The sequence below is a fragment of the Dermacentor albipictus genome, chromosome 10, assembly GCF_038994185.2.
Source record: "Dermacentor albipictus isolate Rhodes 1998 colony chromosome 10, USDA_Dalb.pri_finalv2, whole genome shotgun sequence".
Lineage (NCBI taxonomy): Eukaryota > Metazoa > Arthropoda > Arachnida > Ixodida > Ixodidae > Dermacentor > Dermacentor albipictus.
Window position 1 is genome coordinate 48,392,301 of NC_091830.1, and position 24,782 is coordinate 48,417,082.

At 48.2% G+C, this 24,782-nt stretch overlaps 1 protein-coding gene across 5 annotated transcripts in view; it reads left to right on the forward strand.

The window, feature by feature from the left end:
• LOC139051094 (AT-rich interactive domain-containing protein 4A-like) overlaps positions 1-24,782 on the forward strand; it is a 56,753-nt gene that overhangs the window by 20,857 nt on the left and 11,114 nt on the right. For 4 of the 5 annotated variants that reach the window (XM_070528184.1, XM_070528187.1, XM_070528186.1 and 1 more), the window contains 13 exons: positions 19-122; positions 6,367-6,675; positions 7,433-7,739; positions 9,030-9,102; positions 11,164-11,359; positions 12,842-12,992; positions 13,382-13,729; positions 14,555-14,803; positions 15,822-15,874; positions 17,455-17,697; positions 18,083-18,161; positions 20,063-20,086; positions 20,491-23,449. In XM_070528184.1, the coding sequence (XP_070384285.1) occupies positions 19-122; positions 6,367-6,675; positions 7,433-7,739; positions 9,030-9,102; positions 11,164-11,359; positions 12,842-12,992; positions 13,382-13,729; positions 14,555-14,803; positions 15,822-15,874; positions 17,455-17,697; positions 18,083-18,161; positions 20,063-20,086; positions 20,491-23,449 (5,095 nt within the window). The remainder of the gene's footprint in view (positions 1-18; positions 123-6,366; positions 6,676-7,432; positions 7,740-9,029; positions 9,103-11,163; positions 11,360-12,841; positions 12,993-13,381; positions 13,730-14,554; positions 14,804-15,821; positions 15,875-17,454; positions 17,698-18,082; positions 18,162-20,062; positions 20,087-20,490; positions 23,450-24,782) is intronic. The other variant, XM_070528185.1, reaches the window with a different exon arrangement.

Sequence of the window (24,782 nt, forward strand, 5' to 3'; positions counted from 1 at the left end):
TTTATTTATTTTGGGCAGACTTTGGACCAGCTTCCCCTCACAAACCCTGAGCACTTCGGCACGCCAGTCATGGGCTCCAAGCTCAAGCGGAAGCGCCGATCCATGCTGTCCATTGCTACTATGTAAGTTTTGTTTTGGTCTTCTCTCCTCCGCCACGGTGATCTAGAAATGAACAACTGTTCGAGTCAACTGAGGAAAAAAAAAGAAAAAAGTCCTTTGGTGCTGGTTGCAATGTGCATGTGACAGTATGCTGAGAGACATTGAGTTGCACGGACGGCAAGGTTGAGTGACATTTCTCGCTTGTCGGATGCAGTGTCGTTAATAAATTCTGTCGTTCCCTTGCCACTCCGCATAGCTAGAATGTAACGCCTACGTGGTGCATACGGTTGCAGGCCCATACGTTCTGATGCCTTTTCTATGCCTTGCCCTTTCATGCAGGCAAGTGTAGTGCTTTTTCTGGAAGCAACTTTCAGAATGCACCTAAATCTTTGTGTTTGAACCAGAGTCTTGCAGCATAGCAAAGAAAATAAGTCAAGGACAGTGCACTAGCATACACATGCAAAATGATAGGCATAATGTCTAAGGGCAGGGAGCTGGTAGTGAAAGCTAACAGAGGAAGCAGACATTCTGGTTTAGGTTAAGGGGGGAAGTGGGTCTTAAAAATTTTTTTCTTATTTATGGGTGAATCTTTAATAAACTCCACTGTCTGGGGTAACTTTTCGTGCTGATTTCAGATCTGTAATTAGATTTTTGATAGCTCTAGCAGTTCAAAACATATTGAGGTCTGAAGTCAAATTAATTTCAAACTCGTTACGGGGCTTTTTGATGATTCCGTCTTGCTAAACCAAAAACTAAATGCATGACACCATTGCTAAAGACCTACTGTAGGGGGTGATGCTATTTTTATTCATTTGGAAGCATTTTGCGGACAAGAAAACAATCTTGCATTTATTATGAACATTTTTTTCTAATTAGCAGCGAGTACTATACCTGAATGTAATTTTCATGACGGTGCAAGAGTAATGAAAATAGCATCACCCCCCAGATCATTTCAATACGAATAAAATGATACCACCCTTGTCATTTTTGGCCAAAGACAACCTAGAAAAAACACCCGTAAGGCGGAGTACAGTGTGCAAAAACATCGAACGGAAATAAACGCATTTGAAGTTTCAACCAAATGTAGCTTTTGCTGAAGTGAATCTACAGCAATACAAATGGCACCATTTTGAAGCTCTATGTTTACTAAGAATGGCCATACTAAATGTGTGACTGCACACTCTCAAAATAATAGCACACTGGCCACTGAACTAGCACAAGAAACTTTATTAGGCATCATGCTCTACAAAGAGCATGGTGCCTGGGTTTCAAACCGAAGTGTAGAACTCTGTGTGGGCATGAATATAGTTCCAGTGTTGTACATGCAGGCTGTCTGATTGATAGCAGTCTCCATTACAATCAGTGAGGCATTTTTTCATTTGGTATAATTGACCATGTTACTGAATGAAGGCTCTGAGTGTAAGTAGCCTTCCAAGTCATCTTCACCTGACAGTGGCTGTGGAACTTAGGATCAGAGAGCCAGTGATAGATATGCAGCTGCTAGGTGCTTTCCAGAATTTTACTTTGTATGATGCCTCGATCACTTCTGCAGCCAGGTGTGTGCCAGCCCAAGGGGCCTAGTGAACAGAGCTCATGATGAGGTTCTCTTTATGAAGGGGTGGTATGATAGATATTGTTACGAGCTATCGTGACAATATGATAATAGAGTGAACGCGCAATGTGCTTGGTTGCGAGTCCGATGTGCGAAATGCACAGCCGCAGATACAAGGAGCCGACGCGCGATGTGCTTAGTCGCGCAGTTCAAGGTGCCGACGCGCGAAATGCCTAGTCGCGGGCCCGAGGAGTCGACCCTCGACGCGCTTATTCGGGCAGTCTGAGGTGCCGACGCGTGAAATGCCTAGCCGCGGGCTCGAGGAGTCGACACTCGATGCGCTTATTCGCGCAGTTGGAGGCGCCGACGCACAAAATGATTAGGTGACGGTCCGAGAAGTCCGCGCGCGATGTGCATGATCGCCGAGTCGGAGACTCCCTATGCGCGAAATATTTAGCCGCGTTTCCGAGGATTGCGTGCGCGATACTAATTTGTCCCGAATTCGAAACACCGAGTGCTGAAAGGCTTAGCCGCATGTCCGAGGATTCCGCGCGTGAATGTTGATTGCGAAGTCTGCGTCGCCGATGCTCGGAATGCTTTTAGCCGCGAATCTGAAACGTCCACAAGTGCAGGGATCGGCCACGCTACTGCGATGTCCGCGTAGCGCCCGTTTTGACACGTCGAGATTACGGCGAGTGGAGACATCAAACTCGCGAGGTGCAAAGAGCCGAGCAGACGACGCGAGCGCCGGACCAATGGCGAACCGCGCTGGACCAATGGCGATCCGCGCTGGAGCCACGTGGCCGGCGCGGCCAATCGCAGACTCCAGCACGACCTTCAATCATTTGCTTTTTGTGCGCTTGTTTCTGTATGGAGGAGATCACTGAAGCGGCAAATTTGAAGACGGAGAAATGCGCTTTCCAACGAGACCAAGATGGCGGCGCTCGGTCGCGCCGTTCCGGACATATCGTGGCGTGAAAAACGCTGTTCTTTCTTGATTTCCGCGAGATTTTTCGCCACCTTGGCTGATAAAACGAATTTTTTTAGAGCACTTCTAAGTGGTTTACGGTGATGATATTTGGTTATCAGATAGAAAAGGGGTTATAGAAACTGAAAATGTGATTTTCAAAAAAATCAATTTTTTGGCCATTTTTTGCGATTTTAAAACCCGCGTCCCCCCTTAAGGGGGGACACGGCTCTTTGCGGCGAAAAAATCGCGAAAAAATCGATTTTTTGAAAATGAGATTTTCGATATCTACAGCCAATATTCCTTTAATTCACTAAGTTTCGAATCTCAGGGAAGAGTATTTCGTCCGCAATATCAATTTATAACATCACTGTGAGCTGCATTCCGCGCAAAAACAGCCCTTTTTATCGCGGCGCGTAGCTCTTTTTCTATGCGCGCGATCGCAGCCATCTTGGTATCGTCGGAAAGAGGAGCCTTCCTTCTTTAATTTCCCGCCAAAGGTGACTCCGTCGGTTCGCCAGTGACGTTGAAATCCGGGGAGAAAGAGAAGTCCGAACGCGCGATCCGATTCGTTGACTAGCGCACGTGACCAAAAACGCGTGCTGTGGTTGGCTGCGCGAGGTTCCCGTCGTCTGCTCCACTCCGCAGGCGACGCGACGGTGCGCCTCGTTGTTCTCAGTCGTACGTTCGTGACAAGTGCGGAACTATGTCCAATCCACCGGGGAAGTTCGCCACGAGGAACAAGTTCGGTAAAAAGAAGAAGCGAACAACTTATAACTTTCAGAAGCGCTCCGTTCCTTCGGAAAACATCGAGAATAGCCCACCGCCAACCGCGAATGTTGCCCAAGCCGTGGACGACGCCGAAGTAGGCCTAACCAGCTCACCAACGAGTGAAGTTGTTACGGACAGCGGCCGCGTTCGGCATGACACTGCAATGTTGCAACATGCGGATTTGCTGCAGAGGGATATGAATGCCAAAAGAAAACTTGAAGTCCTTGCTTCAACGCCAGCAACAAAACGGAAGTTGGATTCCCTCACTCACGCCGACGACGTTGCGGCCGCACCAGTCGACGTGGAGGTAGGCTTCGCTATCGTTTGTTTGGACGCCGTGAACGAACTGATGTCGTTTGTGAAGTGCAAGCTGTGCGGCGGTAGCGTCACAGTAGGCAAACGCGAACGAGAATATGGCCTTGCCATAAAGATTGTTATCGCGTGTGCGTGTTGCGGTGATATTGCGTCGGCGTGGAGCTCGCCCCGCGTGAACGGTAACCAGAAGTGCAACCCGTTTGTTGTGAACGTTCTTGCCGCGCGCGCGATGCAAGCCACCGGCAATCGGCGAACGGCGCTGAACGATATTTTTGCCACAATGAACATCTCCCACCGTGGTCTTCATACGAAAACGTGGCAGCGGTATGTGAAAAGGAAGTTGGCACCCGCGGCGGCACTTGCTGCCGAGAAGCAGACGGCACTGTGCGCGCAATCGGTTCGGCAACTGTACGACGAATTGGAGCTTGGAAATCCGGGAAATATTGCCGTGTCATACGACGGTTCCTGGATGACGCGTGGCCACTCGTCTCACATTGGCGTAGGCGCCGTCATAGAGCTGTTTACGGGGCTAGTGATCGACTATGTGGTGCTCAGCAACTTCTGCGCTGGTTGTGAGCGTGGGCCAAAGGATAATGACCCGAGTTATAAGGCTTGGAAGGAGAGCCATGCCTGTCAGAAAAACACCTCCAAGAAGGCCGGCGAAATGGAAGTTGAAGCTGCCCTCATCCTTTTCCAAAGGTCATTGCAACGGCATAACCTGAGGTACACCACCCTACTCTCAGATGGTGACAGTCGCGCTTTCCTTGCGCTGCAGGAAGCCAGAGTGTATGGATACATTTCAGTGGAAAAGGAAGACTGTACGAACCACGTACAGAAACGTATGGGCACAAGCTTGCGAAACCTTATTGCAAAGCATAAGGGACCTGGATTGCAGAGCCTTGGTGGTAAAGGCAAACTAACTAACGACTTAGTCACGAAGCTGACACGATATTATGGCTGGGCCCTGAAGACTCACAAGGGTGATGTGCAAGGAATGAAAAGGGCTGTGATGGCAACTTATCACCACACAACATCAAATGACTTGATATCGGACCACAGCTACTGTCCACCAGGACCAAGCTCGTGGTGCCGGCAAAATGCAGCAAGCGCTAAGGGTGAGGCAGCCCCTAAGCACCGCTACAATTTGCCTCCTCATGTCTGTGAAGCCCTGTTGCCCATTTATGAGCGCCTGTCTGATGAAAAGCTCCTTGAGCGGTGCCTACGGGGCAGTACTCAGAACAGCAATGAGTCTCTGCACTCCCTGATATGGGCACTGGCTCCAAAGGAACAGCATGCTTCACTGTTCACCGTGCAAGCCGCAGTAGCTGAGGCAGTTATGAAATTCAATGCTGGCTGTGAGACGACCTCTGCAGCAATATTGAAAGAGCTGCACCTCAACCCTGGTATACCCAGCATGAAACGCATGGTGGAGAAGGACCGCCGTCGAGCAGTTGCATCTGCAAAAAAGCGCAAGACCACTACGGACATGCAGAATTCTTTCAGGAAACGCCATTTGGGTGGCCGTAGTCAAAGTGACTACATTCCTGGTGGCTTTTAGCTACTTTCACTGTGAAATAGTGCACAATTTTTTCTGCACTTTTGATTAAAAGTGACATCACTTCTTTTTTCTCGTTTTCTCAAAACACTGATTTTTGACTTCTTGCTGATTTGCAGCAACCATATCTCTGCCTTCGAGGCAGGTAGAGGCATAATTTTTGTTGTGGCTCGTAGCTGAGTGTACAAAGCACACAGGTGTAGGAACAGATTATGGAATTTATGCTTCAAAATTTTTCAGTTCTGCTTTAGATCAGACAATAGGGCAACCACAATTGGAACAGTGAAGATTGAATTGCCATAAAATTACTAATATTTAATATATCAAAAACGTATTCCTACAATTGTGTTTTTTATGTTTTCTAGTACCTAGGCGTGTGCCGATATGAATTTTTGTAGCGCAGTTTTTTTTCTATTGTTTCCGCAAACGATGGACAATTAATTTCATTTATCTTCAGAACTAAATGGCCTACTGGAAAAATAATTACATATTTGAAATCAGCACAAAAACCTTAACAAGACTGGAAAGTTTCATTAATATTGATGAAAAAGATGATGAACATTAATTTAATAGCAGTGTCCCCCCTTAAGTAGACGAAGTGGAGTTGTGCAGGTCATGTGATGCATAAATTGGGTGAATAAGTAAATAAATAAATACAAACCAGAAGTCTGTAGCACAATGACTGTTCGGGGAAACAAAACATAGTCAACTACATGGAAAATCAAGAGGAGTAATGAGTGCTAGGCAACTTGTGGGCATAACATGACATAACAGAGGTGACTGGACATTGCTGGGAAAGGCCTTTGTCCTGCATGCATTGTGCATAAATAGGCTTGATACTTGATGGCTTTCCTTTTTTAAAAATGATACCCTTTGTTTGCTATGTGAAAGTTCCGGCAATAATAAAAAAAAAGAGCTCTGTTCGACATCACCGTTTACAAATGTTTAGGGCACGGGCCGAAGTGGGGTGCATGCCTCATCAGGTTAGAATGCTAATCAGGTAGTCTTGCAAAATAAATTTCAGAAAACGCAATCTGTTGCAGAAAATGGGCGTGTCAAATAAAGCGAGTTGAGTACGAAATCGTAATAACGATTATAATTCCACAGGGAAGAAGACAGCAGCGACGAAGAGTCTGCTCCCACCCCTCCGCCGGCCCCAACACCGCCCCGCCGGGCCACGCCCACTTCGGGGTCGAGAGGAAGCAGTGCCTCTGCGGGAGGGGGTTCGAGGGCCACCACCCCGTCCTCGGAGTGGCGCATCGGCCGGGTGGCCATCCTGGATACGGGCGACAAGCGCAAGCGGGACTCGTGGGCTCCGGTGCTCGTCGTGAACCCTACCGGGGCGACGGGGCAGGGCATCAGCACCCCTCTGCCTCGGGACGACGTCGTCATCCGGTCATTCAGGGATGCCAAGTTGTAAGTGGCCGGTGTCCGTTTCTTCGCACGTGTGCTGGTGAATTGTGAGGCACTGCCCTAAACTGGTCAACTCCGTGTGGCGTTTCCCCAAAAGTCCTCAAAATCCAAAAGATTAGGAACGGCGATCTGTTGTATTTTGTATTTTGTGCTTCATTTTCTGCTGTGTGCGTGAGCCTTATAAAGCATTTTGCATGCGTAGAGCAATATCTTTAGCACTTGGACGCATGTATAAGTTGGCAAAGATTGAGTACATTTCTCATGTCAATCAGTGGTGTCCTCTTGTCGCTTTCTGACTACGAATTAAAAGTGATGCTGAAGCTTCCCGTCTGTGTGCACCCACCTCAGATGCAAACGGTGTTTGTCTGTTTTGTTGATGATTGGTGTGACGTTCTCATGATCTGTACGAGACGTGCTCAGGCTCTGTGCCAGCATTCGAAACCCTTGAAGTGCCGTTTTCAAGGCCTTGAATGCACTTAAGATTCGTGAAGCGCTTAAAGCTGTTTCAGTTTCATTTTCGGCTAAGCGTAGCAGGGGTCGTTTTGTCGTGGGCACAATCCAAAAGTCAAGCGAAGTCAATCTGGTCGCCGAGCTTTGTTGCGGTTGGCACATTGATCGTTAACGTTTTCTCATTTATGGGCAATAAAAGAAAGTTTGCTGTCGATTACGTTTTGTTCCGAAGTGTCAAGTGCTTTGAAGTTTGCTTTGTCATAGACTTGGGGAGTTCTTACAAACGCTTGCATATGTTTCCCCAATGCAGCTTACAGGTAAACAAGCGAGATCTGCGCGAGTTCTCGCGAGACGACGCCCCCGCACGGGCCGAGACCAACCCCCTGCGCCTAGCCGTGGAGCGGGCGCTCACTTTCCTCGACCGAGGCGAGCTGCCCGCAGGTTGGCAGGGAAGCGCACTGCTCCTTTCCAGCGGCCCCGCCATTCCCTCGACTCCACCGACACCCTCCCGGGCCACCGCCGGATCGGCGTCGCCCGCTCCCGCTGCCAACGATGCGGGCAGCGGCAGCAACTCGGCCTCCACGGCCGACGATGACGGCCACGACTCGCAGTCGGACGTGAGTGCCGTGTTTTTCTGTCTCCCGACTGCGAGCATGCTCGACTTTCTGAAACTAAGCGCAATTGTTGAACAGGGGAGAAGCTCCGTGTCAGGGATGGCGTGACAATTCTATTACCGTGTGCTCTTTTCCCAATTGAAATCAAATTAAATTGGAGTTTGTTGTCAGTGAACACAGGATAAATGTTTACGGAGATATTTGGACCATTAGCCAATGTGGCTAGTTATCGGTCCTTGTCTAATACACGAGTTTATGTAATCAGGTTTAAAAGCAGAGGTGCTGTGAATAAATTACGCCACACGTGCACAAACATAACAACGTATCTTTTTAAACAGAGAAAATGCAAATCACAATCAAGAAATCAGGATATATGAGTGGGGAAAAAAAATAGAAATGACTAACGAGACAGTGTCAAACATACAAAAAAAAATTACAAAGCTCCATATACATTCGATACTAGAAACGTTCCCAGTAGGAAAATATTAATATACTAGAAATAGGGTACAAAGGACATAGACATAGCTTTCGGAATACAAGTTCAGTTGCTACATAACTGATCTTTAAAAAAAAGTGAACTTTGCAAGAGAATTTAAAGTTGCAAGTTTAATTTCGAGTGAAAATTTTAGCAGCAGTGGATGTAATTAATATTACGCAGTATACGTTCCTGCAGGTAGGAAGATTAAAGTTGCTGTTGGGTGCCTGCCTTGTATTACGGGTTTGTAAACAAAAAATACTCAAGAAAATTACTCATAGAAAATTAGTGTTGGTTGTAGTATTCACCAAAACTTAGCTTTGTCATTTCGTTGTGACATGAGTGGTAATGTGTCCGAGAATTCGCAGATGATTGGGTGCTTGGGCATTAGGAGACGAAAATGTTATAACTCTCTGTAACCCCGATTTGCATGGGGGCTTCTCCGTAGTGCACGTTCGCCGAACTGGTGGCAGCACCGGACGTGATTCAAATGAAGATGAAGTGCTTGCTTTGCATGCTGGGGTTTGTCTGCTGTTCGTCTAGAGAGTCGCTCCCACGTTTCTCACGTCAAAAGACTAACACAAGCTGTGTTGTTACGTGCTGACTGCAAAAAATGCCACCACTAGCTAGATGAAACTGCTTCGCGGGAGAGGTAGCCTTCCATACGTGAAAGAGAGTCTATTCTCTTACTTTTTGCACTCTGTTGGTGGGCTGAAACGGTGCTTTGCTTACATCATCACCAAGTTTGGTACGGAATGGAATTGAGTGAAAGGAATCTCACTACAGTGTGCTGATCGTGTGGTTGCCGTTTGGCGCAGGTGTCTGACGACGAGCCTAGTGAGGAAAAAGACCGGTTTGTGGCACAGCTGTACAAGTTCATGGACGAACGTGGTAAGTTGGCTTTCCCTTGATGCTTTTCAAGGCTCTCATTTAGGGGAGTCTGGCAACAGTAAGTTGCAGTGATGTTTTCTTTTTTTCTTTTCTTTCAAGTGTGTCTAGTGGCATGTCGTTGGGTTTCGTGTCATGCGTTTGGTTGTTTGTCTAATTGGGAAAATGGAATTGGTCAAAAAGCAGACTGCTAGACGCAGGTCCAGTCACCTGTTTTCTTTGTGGCACATTGAAACGTCTGGTAACAAGTTGGGATAGAGCCCATAACACACCAAACACGCACTCGCCTCCCCCCGCCCACCCTAGGAGCCCCCCCAAATGTTCAGAGTGTGAAGAAAATAAGAACTTGCCATAGGCCTTACATGCTGAGCTGTGTGAAGAAAGTTGACGCCAGAAATATTGAAGTGGTAAGTTGCCATTAGAACCAGAAGTTTGAATTGGGTGAGAGCTGGTACATGCAGTTTGATATCATAGACTGTGCCTGCGGCCTCTAGGAGTTCCTGAAACATGAATTCATCTGCCTCAGAGCACTGCAAAATGGGAATTTTCCTGCTCTAAGTTGTAATTTTTTTCAGCACTGTCACTGTCAAGTCCTGATTTGGTGATAGAAGCGTGTCATGCCAGGGCGTGTGACATAATTTGCAATGTGTATAAAAAGTTAATGCTGCAACGTAGGATCCTGTTGAACTTGTGATGGATGTGGTTGGCTTGTACAACAGGCCATGCATCCGACCGCATGAAGAATTTTACCACACGTCTGCTTTAGTGCAGAAACATGCTTTGTATTATTTGTATTTAATTAATTGGTTGATTAGATATACGCATGATTGACAGGCAGTTGAAGCTTTTTCACTAGGGATGTGCGAATATCAAATATAACCGAATCGAATAGCAAACCTTGGAATAAATAATTAGATTCACGAATCAAATATTTACTTATATAAATTTTTCGAATATTCGATGTATTCGGGGTAGAGACCCGTGCAGTGTCGCGTGTACCACGGAGACCCTCATGCTCGATGCCAACCAAATGTGCATTGCACATAGTTTTGTCGGTGAAAAAAGAACATCGAGCACGCCTCAGGCGGGCCGCGAGCTTGTGCTGACGCACCCTGGAGATTTTAGAATCTTCGACAGGTGCCAAATTGTGCCAAACTTAGCAATCAAATGGCGCTGATAGCGCCCGCTTTTTAGTGTCGACGCGCAGTTCTTTCATCTGTCGTGCAGATTGGCCTTACAGTAACCCACCTGCCGGAGAGTCGGGGTAGCCCTTCCGCATTTTGGAGAAAAAACTGGAAAGCAAAACACAGGGCCACTATTAAGCAGAGAACCTCATTGATATTTGGTACAACAGAATGTCACTACAGTCTACGCTCGTTATAACGGACCCGTGTACAACAGGCTTTCGGATATGACAGATCATATTTCAGCCTTACTTTGTCTACCTACTTTATTAATGCTACGAGGTTCGCATTTAACGGACCACACTACAATGGACTATTGGCTATAGCGGACGAAATTAGTGGCAGCTTTTGACAAAACTGGCCGTTTAAAACGGACTTCTTCCGTGTGGACACAGGCTGGCAACTGACTTGCGAGGGTCAACCGACTATCATCCTGGGCTATCAGGATCTGTTGTAAAAAGGGTCGGCTGTAATTCATCAGTTTCAGAGAGAAAAAAAAAATTGCGACCTTCATATACTGGAGCTGAGCTGTAATCAGTGCTGGAATGCTAATTTGCTGTTCCCGTGAATAAAATTAGACTGTACTGCATATCTTCATTTCCGTGTACGTAAGTTTCTGATAGATTGCTACTCGCTACTGTCTTGTCATGCAATGCTAAGAGGATTGCTAGTAGAAATACAATGCTAGGAGAAATACGGTGCTGGACATGCCCCAAGCAGGGGAAGCACCGTATTTCTTGCGATATTTGTTGTGAATGTTGTGCTACTTGATATTCGATTCTGAACATCTACCGTTCGGTATTCACACACCCCTACTTTTTGCCGCCGCACGCACACGCTAGAAAGCTCGTGACATCACTGCGCACTGTGAACACCACAGGGACGCCCATCAACAAGGGTCCCGCAATGGCTGGCCGCGACCTGAACCTGTACCGGCTGTTCCGGGTGGTGAGCAAGCTGGGCGGCTGCAACCGCGTGACCAACCACAACCAGTGGAAAACGGTGTACACCCGGCTCGGGCTGCCTTCCCCCGCCAACCAGTCCAATGCACACCTGCTCCGGGGGGCCTACAAGAAGTGAGGCTCGCCTGCTTCTCGGGCGGTGTGTGCGGGGCGTTTCAGCGTGATGCGCAATGAAACGGAAGATTACGGGTGTAACGTTTAGGGATAGGAATGGTGGCTGTGTAGGTGAGGAAGCAAACGGGCCTAGCCTGGTTAAAGTCAAGAGAAGGAGGTGGAGTAGTGCAGTCTGTTGAGTACGTAGAGCATATAATCAGTGGTCTGTTAGATTAGCAGAAAGTGTAACTTTTCTGTCCGTTCACTTCATTACTTCTGTTAGCTTGTTTCTTTTCCTTTTCCAAGGGGCAGTTCAGGTAAAACATCCACAACCGGTTTTACTTTTTGCCCTTTTTTGTTTTCCTAATGAATTTAATAAACAACTAGTACTGCGAAGGGACAGACTGGTAGGCCAGTTGGTATTGCATTACAGGATGGGTAACACCAACGGGGCATGCAATACAAAACAGAGAAGACAGATGACATGGCTCCAAGCCTTCGTCTCCGTTCTCGTCTTGCCCCGCTTGCATTGCTCATCATGAGTGCTAATGCTACTTTGTTGACTACGTTCATGTCATCCCCATTTTGTTTCCACTGTTGTGTTGACTGTGACAGTCGCGCAGTTTAGCTTGAACGTCTGCTTTTTGTGTACTGCCAGACTTATATCTTGAGCACTTTAACAAAGGGCAACGAGCTTGTCCTGTTGCCGTCGATGTGTTGCTGTCTCTTGTTGCACTTCAAAGTATCCACAACGAATTGCAACCAGGTAGCCTTCCTCGTTTAACAGTCTCGGAAGAGAACAGCAGTTTACGATAGGTAGCGAGGCACTGGAAGTGGTAAGGGAATACATCTACTTAGGGCAGGTAGTGACCACGGATCCGGATCATGAGACTGAAATAACCAGAAGAATAAGAATGGGCTGGGGTGCGTTTGGCAGGCATTCTCAAATCATGAACAGCAGGTTGCCACTATCCCTCAAAAGAAAAGTGTATAACAGCTGTGTGTTACCAGTACTCACATATGGGGCAGAAACCTGGAGGCTTACGAAAAGGGTTCTGCTGAAATTGCGGACGACACAACGAGCTATGGAAAGAAGAATGATCGGTGTAACGTTAAAGGATAAGAAAAGAGCACATTGGGTGAGGCAACAAACGCGGGTAAATGACATCTTAGTTCAAAATCAAGAAAAAGAAATGGGCATGGGCCGGACATGTAATGAGGAGGGAAGATAACCGATGGTCATTAAGGGTTACGGACTGGATTCCAAGGGAAGGGAAGCGTAGCAGGGGGCGGCAGAAAGTTAGGTGGGCGGATGACATTAAGACGTTTGCAGGGACGGCATGGCCACAATTAGTACATGACCGGGGTAGTTGGAGAAGTATGGGAGAGGCCTTTGGCCTGCAGTGGGCGTAACTAGGCTGATGATGATGATGAGCCTTCCTCGCCATCCTGCTACAGCGTTGACAAATGTTCTTTCCCCCCTCTTCTGTGGCTCTCATGAAGGTACCTGCAGAGCTTCGAAGACTTCTACCGCAAGCTCGGTTGCACGATGGTGTCGAACCCACGGTCGGGGAGGGTGCGTCACCGGTCGGACCGCATCATGACCCGCAACCAGGACCGGGGACTGGCCCTCTTTGCTCGCAAGGACAAAGAGGTAACCATTGCATGTTTTTCCCATTGTGCATGTCCGGCTTGCACAGTGTTGGTGGCGCGTCTAGACGTATTCACTTTTCTGCAAATTGATGGGCCAAATTGGAGGGAAATAAATGCAGCAGAGGGAATGATTGCTCTTTTGCGTTGATGCCGTTTTGACGCCATGTTGGCTTTGAGTGCTTTGGCTGCACGTTGTCAACGGACCATTTTTCCGAGAAAAAAGGGTAGCCACGATTGCCACGAAAAGTAGTGAAGTTAGTTTGTTTGGAACGATGGTGCACGTCATCGTAAACGCGTAATGCGTGCAGTGTATGTGTCGAATGTGCTGATTGCAGTGCTGCACCAAGTTTCACTGCGGGCTTTTCTCGTGCTGTCTCCCTTCATCTGTAGCAGAAGAAGAAGGAAGAGAAAGCCAAAGAGGAAGACAAGGACAAAGAGAAGGACAAGGACAAAGACGACGACAAGAAGGCCAAGGACAAGTCAGCAGCAGCAGCGGCCGCAACTCCCCCTGTTGTGGTCAAAGAGGAGCCGCCTCCAGAGAAGCCGAGACCATCGCGAACATCCAGGGTCAAGCAGGACGAAGAGAGCAGCAGTGGTGGTAACGGTACAGCGTCGGCCCCGTCTCCGGCTTCGGCTGCCAAGCCGACTGCTGCGACTGCGGCGGCAGCAGCAGCAGTAGCTGCAGCAACAGCAGCAGCAGCAGTGGCGGCAGCCACTGTGAGCCAGGACGACACTAAGGTAGGTGCGCTTCCTAGGAAACTTGAATTTGCCTGCTAATAAAACAAAGAGTGGAGTTGAGGCAGCCAGTGTAACATATAGAGCAATGAATGAAAAGGATGGGGGTCGAGGGATTTTTTTGTTAGGCACAACCTCATGAAGCCAACAAACAATGAAGCAAAGGAAGGTGTAGGGAAAATTTACGGTTTTAGTAGAAATATAGAAATTATGAGAGGGGTGCCTTGCACGAATTTGCCATGGCCTTAACTTCAGAGCCTTTGACAGGTGGCAAAGGCTATGAAGTGATGTAGAATTCAGCTGTAGTCACTGCTGGCATACTTATTTGGTATTCCCTTTTATAAGAGCATACCATACTGTACATCTTGATTCCTAGGGTACCCAAGTTACTGATAGCTTGCAACATTCTTGTCATGTAATGCTAGTAGACTCCTGACCATCTGCAGCACTATTTTATTGCAAAATATATGTAAACGTTAAACTCGGGGATAACTTTTCTGGTATTGCATTTGATATTTCGTTTTCTTTCTTGATTCAATTCGATATTTGATGCGAAATGTACTATCTGGTATTCGCCCAGCCCTAGTTTTGACATCTTTTGTAGCTCCTCAAGCCTGCTCTTTCTGATAAGAGTGGCTTGTTTTGGTGCTCTTAAAAGGATAATTAGGTAATTTACTAATGCAGTTACACTTATTTCCTTCTTTTGTGTTCCTTTAAAACCTTCAATTCTACCCCTCTTTTTCCCTCAAGAACTGTTACAGAAAGCCCGTAGAAAGCTCTGGAATGTTGTTTTTATCTTCTCTTTGCTTGGCCATGACTCCGAAACAGGTCCGAACAAGGGAAGATGCCCGCCGTGAGAAGCATGACAGCCCAGAAAAGCGGGAGGCCAAGTCATCGTCAGTGCCTCCGCCGCCGCAGCGCAAGTGTGAGAGTGTCGAGAGTGCCGAGACGGACTCCGCGAAGGAGCCGGCGGCGGCAGCAGCGGCGGCTGCAGCAACGCCAACTCCAGTGGAGAAGTCGCGAGCCTCCAAGTCCAAAGACACAGAGACCACTCCAACGACCACACCGAAGCGGCAGGTATGGGCTTTTGCAGCAGTGAGACGGCTGTTTGCTCTTTGTGCTTGTTTCACTTGTTCGTTTTGTTCTGTCGGGCTGCCGATTCTTCAGACATTTCCATTTATCGCTTGGAAGCTGTACTTCATCAAGTGAGAAAAAAGAGCAACTGGTAGGGCACGTGAGACCGGCATCTGTGGATTCGAAAATAGTTTGTGTGCCTTCGTGCTGTAATACAGCTGTAATTGGTGTCCAAATATTAATGGAGAGGCTTCCTGTAAGAGCGGGCCATACTGTATGTCGTGCCCAGTAGTTGGTATTGTATTGTCCTCGTGATGTTATGCCATTGTTGTACCCCACAAAATTCATATTACCATTTGCAGGCGGCAAAAGAAATTATATGCAGGATTGTGTGTATCTGTGCCGGATTGCATATGATCGTTGTGTAAAGCACCTATTCTGTGACTGTAGCTTTAACGCACAGACCCATAGGGTTATTATCTTTATCATCATCATCATCATCATCATCATCATCATCATCATCATCATCATCATCATCATTATTATTATTATTATTATGAGGTAATAGTTCTGCGGAAGCTCGCAAAGTAGAGAGAAGTAATTAATTAAGATAAGCATGCGATAACAGATAATGATAACATGAGTATTTTCCCTTCATTAATTACTTCTCCCTGCCTTGCTGTTTTCCGTGGAACTAGTACTTCAAACTCTTGCTTTTGCTTCGAGTTGTTGATAAATTCGACTTCGCCTTGCCATCTGCTAGCTGCCTGGTTAGCTCAGATCGTAGAGTGGCTGCCCCGGAAAGGTGGTGTCCCCAGGTTTGAGTCCCAGACCAGGAATAATTTTTTTTTTCTTCAACTGCGAGGCTTTTTCTTTCGAAGAACCCGTATGGGTTTCCTTTGTAGCAATTTGGTACGTTTGGGTGGGCGTCTCATTCTCCCTTTATTATTATTATTATTGTTATTATTATTATTATTTATTATGTTTGAATTGTGTCAATCGTAGTGCCTCTATTTTTCAGCCCAAAAAGAACAAGACAGAAGAGCCAGCTGAGAAGGAGAAGGTTGAAGACAAGTACGTAGCTTTGAATTTTTCACTCTTTGCCATCAGTAATTTGGTTGACACAAGTTGGCATGCACGCCTGTGATTGGGTAAATACCATATTTACTCAAATCTAAAGCACACTTCTTTTTCTGATAGAACGGGTCCGAAAATTGTGTGCGCGCTAGAATCGAGCACGACCCTAAATCTGCGTTACCATATCGCCATCGGCATTTCCAGATGGCCGCCTCGTACACGCTTCGAGCCTAGCTGCCGTAGCCTTCTCCTTGTGCTGTAGTGCGTGTTCTTAAGCATTGCTTCCTTTGGCTTAGGTTAGGGCGCCGTCCGTCTTCCCGTTTTCTACGTTTGCTCTATCAGCACGGAAGTGCCGACTGCAAAGACATGCTGAGTTCATCACAATGCCGCATTTAAAAGGATAGCGATCACGCGTGTGGAGACGGACGGAAATCGGGCCGCATCAAAGGCGTTCGGAGTTCCCGAAACTTGCGTATGGGACTGGCGCACACAGGAGGGGCGTTCTACTCCGGCGGCTGTTACCTACGGCGCGGTGATCTGGGACGGAGACAAAAGTCTACGCCTGAGTTAATATGCGCTGCTTTCTCGTCGCTTAGTTCGTGTCGAAGTGAGAGGCCCCACTGAGGTCAATTACGTCCCTCCTGCTACCGCACTTCCTCACTCCAGCGTTTAAAGTGTTTCTGCGGTCAGTTGAGTGAGACGTGTTTATGTTTGCTTATGCGGGATACCATGCTTGTTAATTTAGTTAGTAAGTGAATGTTTAAAAGCTCATACAGCCGATAAAAATACTACTATCCTTACTTTTCAGATAGCTGTCTACTAATTTGCTATCGTAATCGATGCTTCGCCTTTCGGGCGAAACTGCGACTTTCTTTATTTAACACAACTTTAGTGCATTGGGAGTAAAGCTTGCGTTTTTTCCAAATGAGAGAAAATAGTATTTCTGTATGAAAGAGTCAGGTGTGTGGTACTATAAAGGACTCTTCTTTCTTTAGGTCATGGCAACCGGATCCGTATTACAATCTAGGGCGTCTTTCTTTTTATTTTGGTCACGGAAACCAGTGTGCATTGCAATCGAGTAAATACGGTATTTGTGGGACTTACTATATTTGATTATCATAGAAATCTCATAATATCTCGCGAAACATTGCCCTTAGGAGTGGTACTTGCAGAAGGAACAAAGCGTGTTGAATTGAATAACAACAATCTCGTGCTGCTTGACAAAGACCTTTACCCTGGTTAGTCTAGTAACTAAGAACGGGCAAATACTGAGGAGTAGATTTCAACTCTAATCTAGAAGAAAAATATGCCAAGTGTCACATTGAATGCAGTCAGCTATCATGAACAGGGATGTAACAAATTATCAGATATAACAAAGTACAAAATTCGGTCGTCATGCTTCATTTCAATGCCATCTTCAATGCTGTCTTCACGAAGCTGTCCTGTTTGCCAGCATCGTCAGTATTGAAATGAAACATAAGATGGCTGCCCTTCACTTTGATGTCTAGCCGCATAATAGCAGGTGTTGGAATGCACCCTCAAGGCTGTCTGGCTGCCGTGCCGTCTTCTGGTTGCAGGACAAACAGCACTTCAGCGGCTCCAGTTGAGCCAGAAACAAAGCCGGAGCCGCTTCCCCGGCCAGAGAGTGGGGAGCCCTCGCGCAGGTGCTCCCTGGACATGAGCATCGACGTGGGCGACCGGGTCAAGGTCAAGTACGGGCGCGGCCGGCAGCTCAAGATCTACGAGGCGAAGGTGCTGCGCATTGAGGAAGAGTGCAGCGAGAAGAAGTTCTACGTCCACTACACGGGCTGGAACATGAGGCAAGGGTCGACAGCCTTTTCTCAAAGCCCTCCAATTCTTCTGTGGGGTTGGAACAGTGGCGCATTTAGATTCCTGGTTTTGGTACAGCTAAACCTCGGTTTAACGCAGCCAGTAGCACCCGAGAATTATGGGATTCGAAAAATCGAGCGAATTTCATTGAATTGGAAAAGCCTAAAATGCCCTTGCAAATTACATTGCTTATTCATGAGCAAGGCATGCATAATATTGTGCCTACATCGGCACTTATTGTAGACAGAGAGCACATTGAATGCTTATTGTGTGCCAATGTGGGAGCAGTAGACCTGCTTATAGGTTAAAGGCGTCTTTGCTACCCAAACTGAAAACGAGCATACTCATATGTTTAACAAATCTCACCCATTTCAGGTACGACGAGTGGGTCAGGAAAAACCGCATTGTGGAGAACGTCACGGATAAAACATCGAGAAGGAAACGCCTCCAGAAGGTGAGCCTAGACTGTCGATTACAACAGTTTTTTTTTTTACTTCGTAGGTTTTGTTGGGTTATTCTTACCAGTGTATAATCGATTAAGACATCTTTTGTGGGTTGTTTGATGCATCCTTGTGAACACAATAATTGCTCAATCAAGCACACTGTCTCCTGTCTGCACAAGCAGGCTGCAAGTTACAATGGATTATGCATCCTGTTGTGAAGCAGTCGCTAAACTCGCTTGGCTGATTGCAGTTGTCCTCTCCATGTCTAGTTGCACGATGTGTGTTTGTGCAGTTGATTCTTTAACAGTGGCTGAAATGTTATGCAGCTTTATGGAAAGGAGGTCGGGCACCCTTATGCCCCAGCCCCCATGCTTCTTTTTTTTTCTTCCACTTTTAAAATGTCTGTATGAAGGCACCGCACGTCACACACTGTGGAAGTGTGTGCTGGTCAGGCAGACCTATACACGCACTGGTCATTCTGGATGTATAAATGCATTTAAAGGGGTCCTGAACCACCCCTTGGGCTTCGGGAAAAACAGTCTGCAGATATCATACTCTGCTGTAAACGTCTCAGCCAAATTTCGCAGTTGTGAGCGGTGCATGATCTGGCAAGCAGAACGCAAAGTCATCTCTTTGTAACAGAAGCCTGCTCCTCCTTTCTGGATGCTTTATTTCGTAATATAGCAGAATCCCCATACATGGCTGCTATTTGCCAACAGCTGACATCAGTCAAGAAGGGTGTTTGCATCAGTGTGCTTTTTCCTACTGCTAACATATGTATTTATTTTACGCAGTCTAGTAAACAGGCTGAAGTAAGCAAGAATCTGCTTTCAAATCTCAATTAATTGCGTACTTCCTGAAGAAGCCAACTGCTGTCTGCATAGGAATTAAAATTTGGCCACCCTTCTTACCGGTGTCGTAGCCATTGTGCCTCGCTGATTTCAACTAGTTTTGAACACTGAACCAGCCTCGAACTACACGAAATATAAGACCAGGCCGCATGTACGCTTGCCAGTGCGTGCTCTCGCTGTAGGTTAGACGCCATGGCACATTTCGCTTCCCATTCCAAATTGGCAAGTTGGATGTGGCTACTATCCATCGGTCAAGCTGATGCAGGGCGAACACGATTTGCACCGCGTACGACGGCCAGACTGGAGCAAATGAGCCCGAGCGCGCACTGAAGCCCTGTCACGCACAAACACTGCGCAAGCACTCTACAGGTTCGTGTAGCTGCAGTCTGCTACGTAGCATGGATGCCGGGGGTGCCACAGGGTGCCGTGAAAAGTCCGCTGGCCGAGCGCGCTGCGGCCCGCCGAGGACAACTGCATTGGCGCAATGTAGGCGCCAAAATCTGAAGCAGTGGCATCTATGTGAACATCGAAAATGAAATTTTGAACTGCATGCCACGGTGACATTCAGTAGGCGGAGCGTTGTGGGCACGCTTGCTGAGTCGTAGCCTTTGCAGTGTAAGGCGTCTAAAGAAGGAGTGGAAGCAACGCGAATGAGATCATACGTGACCTTTGATTGCCGATAACACTGCTTCTGAGGAACACATTGAAGCATTTTTTTTTTGCGGCAAAGTGCTTCTGAAATAGTCCAATTTAACTTCAAATGCATTTCTCGACTTAGACAAAAAGTACTTCAGGGCCCCTTTAATTGAGTCATGCTGGTGAACATGTCGTAGGTCCCAGGTGCAACCATCACTAATTTTGTGTTGCTGTCGCTTGAAATTATGTACCCAAGCAAATGACCCACTTGGATCCTGCGACAGCTTACCCTATACATGAAATTGGTGTTGTAATGTTAGAGTAATATGGTGATACCGTTTGAAGTTTATTTGTCTGGGTTTGAATGAACTATTGTGACCTTGTGTATACGCACCCTATAATGTGGGATTTTCTATTGCTTTCAGGAGAAGCAGCAGGCAGACGCTTCGGTAAGTTCATCTCACATTGTTTGTGTTACATCAAGCTTTAAGCCTGGCCGCCCGCCCGCTTTGAGAAATGTTCCCCTTTTATGAAATTGGCTTTGAAGCGCAAGCAGGAGTTTGACTTTTGTTGTAGGTGTAGCTGTTTTACAGATAACTTGTTATTGGGATTGTTGCTGTTTCGGGTATCTATTGAAGTTGGTTGAAACCAACAAACTTTTGCATAAGCCACTAATGTATGCGGTAATGAAACTTTCACTTGGTAAATGTGCATTGCAATTTCTTGTGAATTCGCATCTGAAGCAGTTAAAAGTGTACTTATGAATGATTTGCCATGCTGCGTCTGGAACAGAAAAATAGAATACTGATACTCAGTTACCTTGTATTTTATGTGCTTCTTTCTTTACTTCCAGTCACAGCAGAAGGCGCAGTCCGGCCCTAATGGCAACCAACAATCGCCAGCTCAAAGCACACCGAACAATGCCCCCGGCCCATCTGAGTCTCCGTCTTCTGGCAAGAAAACTGTGCGCAGAGGTCGTCCACCCAGTGTCTCGTCTAACCGCAGCAGGGCCCTGTCCGCAACTCCACCCCCTGGGAAGCCATCGCCAAACGCTGTGTCCACACGGGCCTCGCGGTCAGAGCGAGCCCTGGCCTCCGATCAGCTGTCCACCAGCGGCTCAGAACCGCTGCGTCGGAGCCGGCGGAAGTCGGGAACGCACTCACCACCTGGTCCGGATGATGACGACGAAGGCTCGGGCGATGATGATGACGATGTCTCTCTGAAGAGCCACATCTCGATCAAAATTGAACCAGGTGAACCGTCGGAGGAGACGGAAAAGACTATGTCAGCAATGGCCACCGACTCCAGCGAAGATGCTCCGTTGCCAAGCCCAGAGCCAAAGCCGGACATCTTGGATCATGAGGTTGTGATGAAGGAGGAGCCTCCAGAGGAAGCGGAGGAGAAGATGGAGTGTGACGACGAGGACACGGACATCGACGAGGGCTCGGCCACAAGTCTGGCTGCATTCGTCGCAGCTGCACGAGCTCAGAGCAAAGAGGACGCGCAAGAGAGTGCTGCTGTAGAAGGGGGTGATGAGGAGAGTGAAGGTGAGCTGACGATGCACATCGACGAAGAGGCCTCAAAAGTGGCAGAGGTTGAGGAAGTTCTCGACACCACGGTCGCCGATGAAGAGGACAGCTTGCTGGAAGAAGGCAGCCTGGTGATCTTTGAGGACGAGAAAGCAGAAGATGTTGCCGATGACGAAGAACAGCCACCCACTGAGCCCGAAGTGGTGGCTGCTGCAGCTGTTTCTTTGAAACAAGAGAACGAATGCACCATTGCTGAAGAGAAAAGTGAAGTTGCCGAGGAGGAGCCAAAGGAAATCGAACATCCCGAGGTCATTCCCCCCATTGAGGCAAGTAGGCCTCCTACCATCACTGCGACGCGCGTGATTACCATTTTCCCACCAGAGCCAGAGGCAGTGAAGCACATTGATTGGCTGAAACGCGAAGAGTTGTCAAACAAGGAGGACATCCGTGAAGAGAAGGATGAAGAGGGGGAGGAAGCCGAGGACAAACCAGAGGTCGAAATTCCGCCCTCGCCACCGGCCATCGAGAATGAGGACAACATTGAGGAGGAGGAGGAGCTCGCGGCGGAAAGCATCAGTGACGTGCTTCTTCTACCCCCTTCGCTAGTTGCCAAGGAGGGTCCAGAGAGGGACGCCCTGCTCGCGCCGGAGCACTCGCTCCCTGCCTCAGAGTTTGACGTCTGCAAGGACGAGGATGAGGAAGATGAGGAGCTGCCCAAGGAAGAAGAGGAGGATGACGACAACGCCGAGCCGATTAGCCCCGTGGGGAGTGCTGACAGGGAGCCGCCGGCGAGTGTTGTGGACCGCATCGAATTTGTCAAGGAGGAGTCAGAGTCTGCGTCCACGCAAGACTTCTACAAAGTGGCCCTCTCGCTCAGCGACGATGGCAGCAACTCCAACGTCCTCCACATCGAAGAGGAAAGCATGAAGGGCATTGGGGAGCCTGTGGAATTCCCGCCAGTGTGTGGCGAGACGGTCGTGTCGGCTGCAGAGATTGAGGTAGGCCCCGCCGAAGGCAGCGAACCCTCAGCGAAGCGGACGGTTAAGCGGAAGAAGTTTAAGGGGACAAAGACAAAATTTGGAGCTGAGGGGAAGCTCAAGGGTCGTAAGAAGATGAAAGGTCAGTTGCTGCCGGATGGCACAACTGCCAAGGCTCCCCGCTTGAAGAAGTGCCGAAAAGTCAGTGACGGGGAGCCGCGAGTGGTCAAGAAGCGGAAAAAATTGAAGAATGCGGATGGCAGCGAGGAACCGACCGAATCCGGCATGAAGAAGGCGAAGCGCAAGATCCGTAAGGCCAGCAAAGACCATCCAGAAGCCGGCAAGAAAGGCAAGCGAAAGAAGCTGATGAGCGGCGCTTCGTACGAAGATTCTGATGACACGGGAGACGTCGAGAGGACATTTGCGGGCAAGATAAAACGTGAGAAGCGCAAGGCCGTTGCGCGCCCCTCGCCACCGTTCCACCATGACTACCTGTCAACTCTGGCCGAGGTGTGCGGTCAGGAAGTGGAGATGAAGGCGACGGCAGCGGCGGCGACAGAGTCTCAGGCTGAGTCGGCCGACTCTCTCTTCTTGCTGTGCGAAGAGAAGGTTCCGGCAAGTCCCACACGCGAGGGTGACGACGAAGCGTCGCAGCAGCCTCAGCATCACCATGCTCACGGTCATCATCACCATCATCATCACCACCACCATCACCATCACCAGCATCATCAGCACATGCACCACCCACATTCCTCACATCATCAACCATCGCAGCAACAGGCACAGCAACCGCCGCAGCTGCAACAGCAGCAGCAGCAAGGCCCTTCAAAAATGGACATCTTCACATCTGTTGCCGAGGCAGCCCTGGCAGGACCGTCGAGCGGAGATCCATCGGCGGCTGTTCTGGACAATACGCCCCCAACAACTCCAGATGACAGCGGCGGCGCTGAGAACGACTCGCCCTCTTCATCACTCGCGGGTTCACCACGACGAGATGGTGACAACTTTCATGGCATCGACGGCGAGAGCACCATGTCAGCAGACTCGGAGAACAGCCAGGGTTCCGCAGACGGAGCAGTTGGCTTCAAAGAAGGCGGTGAGGAGGACTCATCGTCGTCGAGGGAGACGGACAGTGCCTCTTCGGCAGAGCGGCACAAAATGCTGGCGGGGACGAAGCGGCCACCTTCACACGATGATGAACAGCTCCTTAGACATGGAAAGCGGGCGAGAAAAGCAGCACGCAAGGCACTTCTCTCTGCTGTGCGCAGGGACTCGAAAGGGAAGACGCACCGGGCATCACGGAGAGGTGAGTGGTATAAATCTTTTTACAGTGCAGTGAACAGCTGTCCATTTTGGGAAAAGCACATAGAATGCAGGCTTTTCCACAATGAACTGGGTCCAGTTTACAGTCAAACCTCGTTAATACATACCCCCTTAATGTGTAATTGCGGTTTAATCGTAGTCGCGAAGGTTCCCCTACCCAGCCCCCATTGAACCCCATGTATTGGCTGACCGTTTAAGCCGTAGTTACTCGGTGCCCACCAAACGGTTGGTGCGTAGTATTTTCTTTCTTGTTCTGCACGCACAGACACAAAGTCGGCAAAATCTCGTGTGCAGACGTTCGATTCTTGAGTTGTGACACCCGGATGACAGCCGCCAACGATAGTGACGTTTAAACATGGCCAGCGTGACGTAATTCCTGCTCGTACAGCTGTTGCCGATTGCAGCACACAAAAGCACGGCCTTCACGATTCGCTTCCGGTAATGCGAAGAAGCTGCCAGTAAGTATGCGAATTCATGGTTGCCATCGAAGCCAATCCAATCCAATTCAAATAGTAACCGTGCAGAAGCGCATTTTTTTTTTTAATGTATAAGCATTTCTATGCTTACCCAACGAGAAAAATGTCCCTCCGTACGTTTGTCCGTCCGTAAGATGACCGCTTTCAAGATAAAGCCCGCAACAGCCAATGACTGTACCTTCACGCTGCCTGTCGCTTCAACGTGAATGAGGCGGCAAGAACACAGCGCTCGCGAAGGTCTTGACACAAGCTGCACCCTGCCCCTTTCGCAGATTGCTTTCAAGATGTGGGCCCGCGCGTCTCTTCATTGTGTAGCGGTGGAAATGCAGCTATTAGCAGTCGGCACTCTGTCCATATCGCAGATAATTTTCAAGATACAGTCCGCATGGCCATGCCATACACGCTGGCGGCGCCAGCGTACATTTGATCACGATGTATAATAGTTCGTCATGCATGGATAAGGCGCTAATGAGCGATAACAGCTTATAATGATCGGAATGTCATCAGTGCACCCGGCGCCACCACCTGCAGTACTTTGCTAGCGCTATCAATTCAAATTGCGCCACTGTCCACACCATTTCATGTTAATTGCCACAGCGCTGTCGTTTGTTTATACTGGTCGAATCAAGTTTAATAACATTGATAATGACACCGGACTACGTGGAGATGAGCAACTGGCACAATGCTTACGCATACTTAGACAACTCCCATAGAAGTTCATGCGTGAATTTTTCTTCTTCCTTCCACCAGTGTGTTTGCAGTTGTGGTGTTCAACGGCCTTTGCTGCGGCGTGTCGTGTTTATGTTAGCGGGAAGTCGACGTTGTTATGTCCGTGGAGTT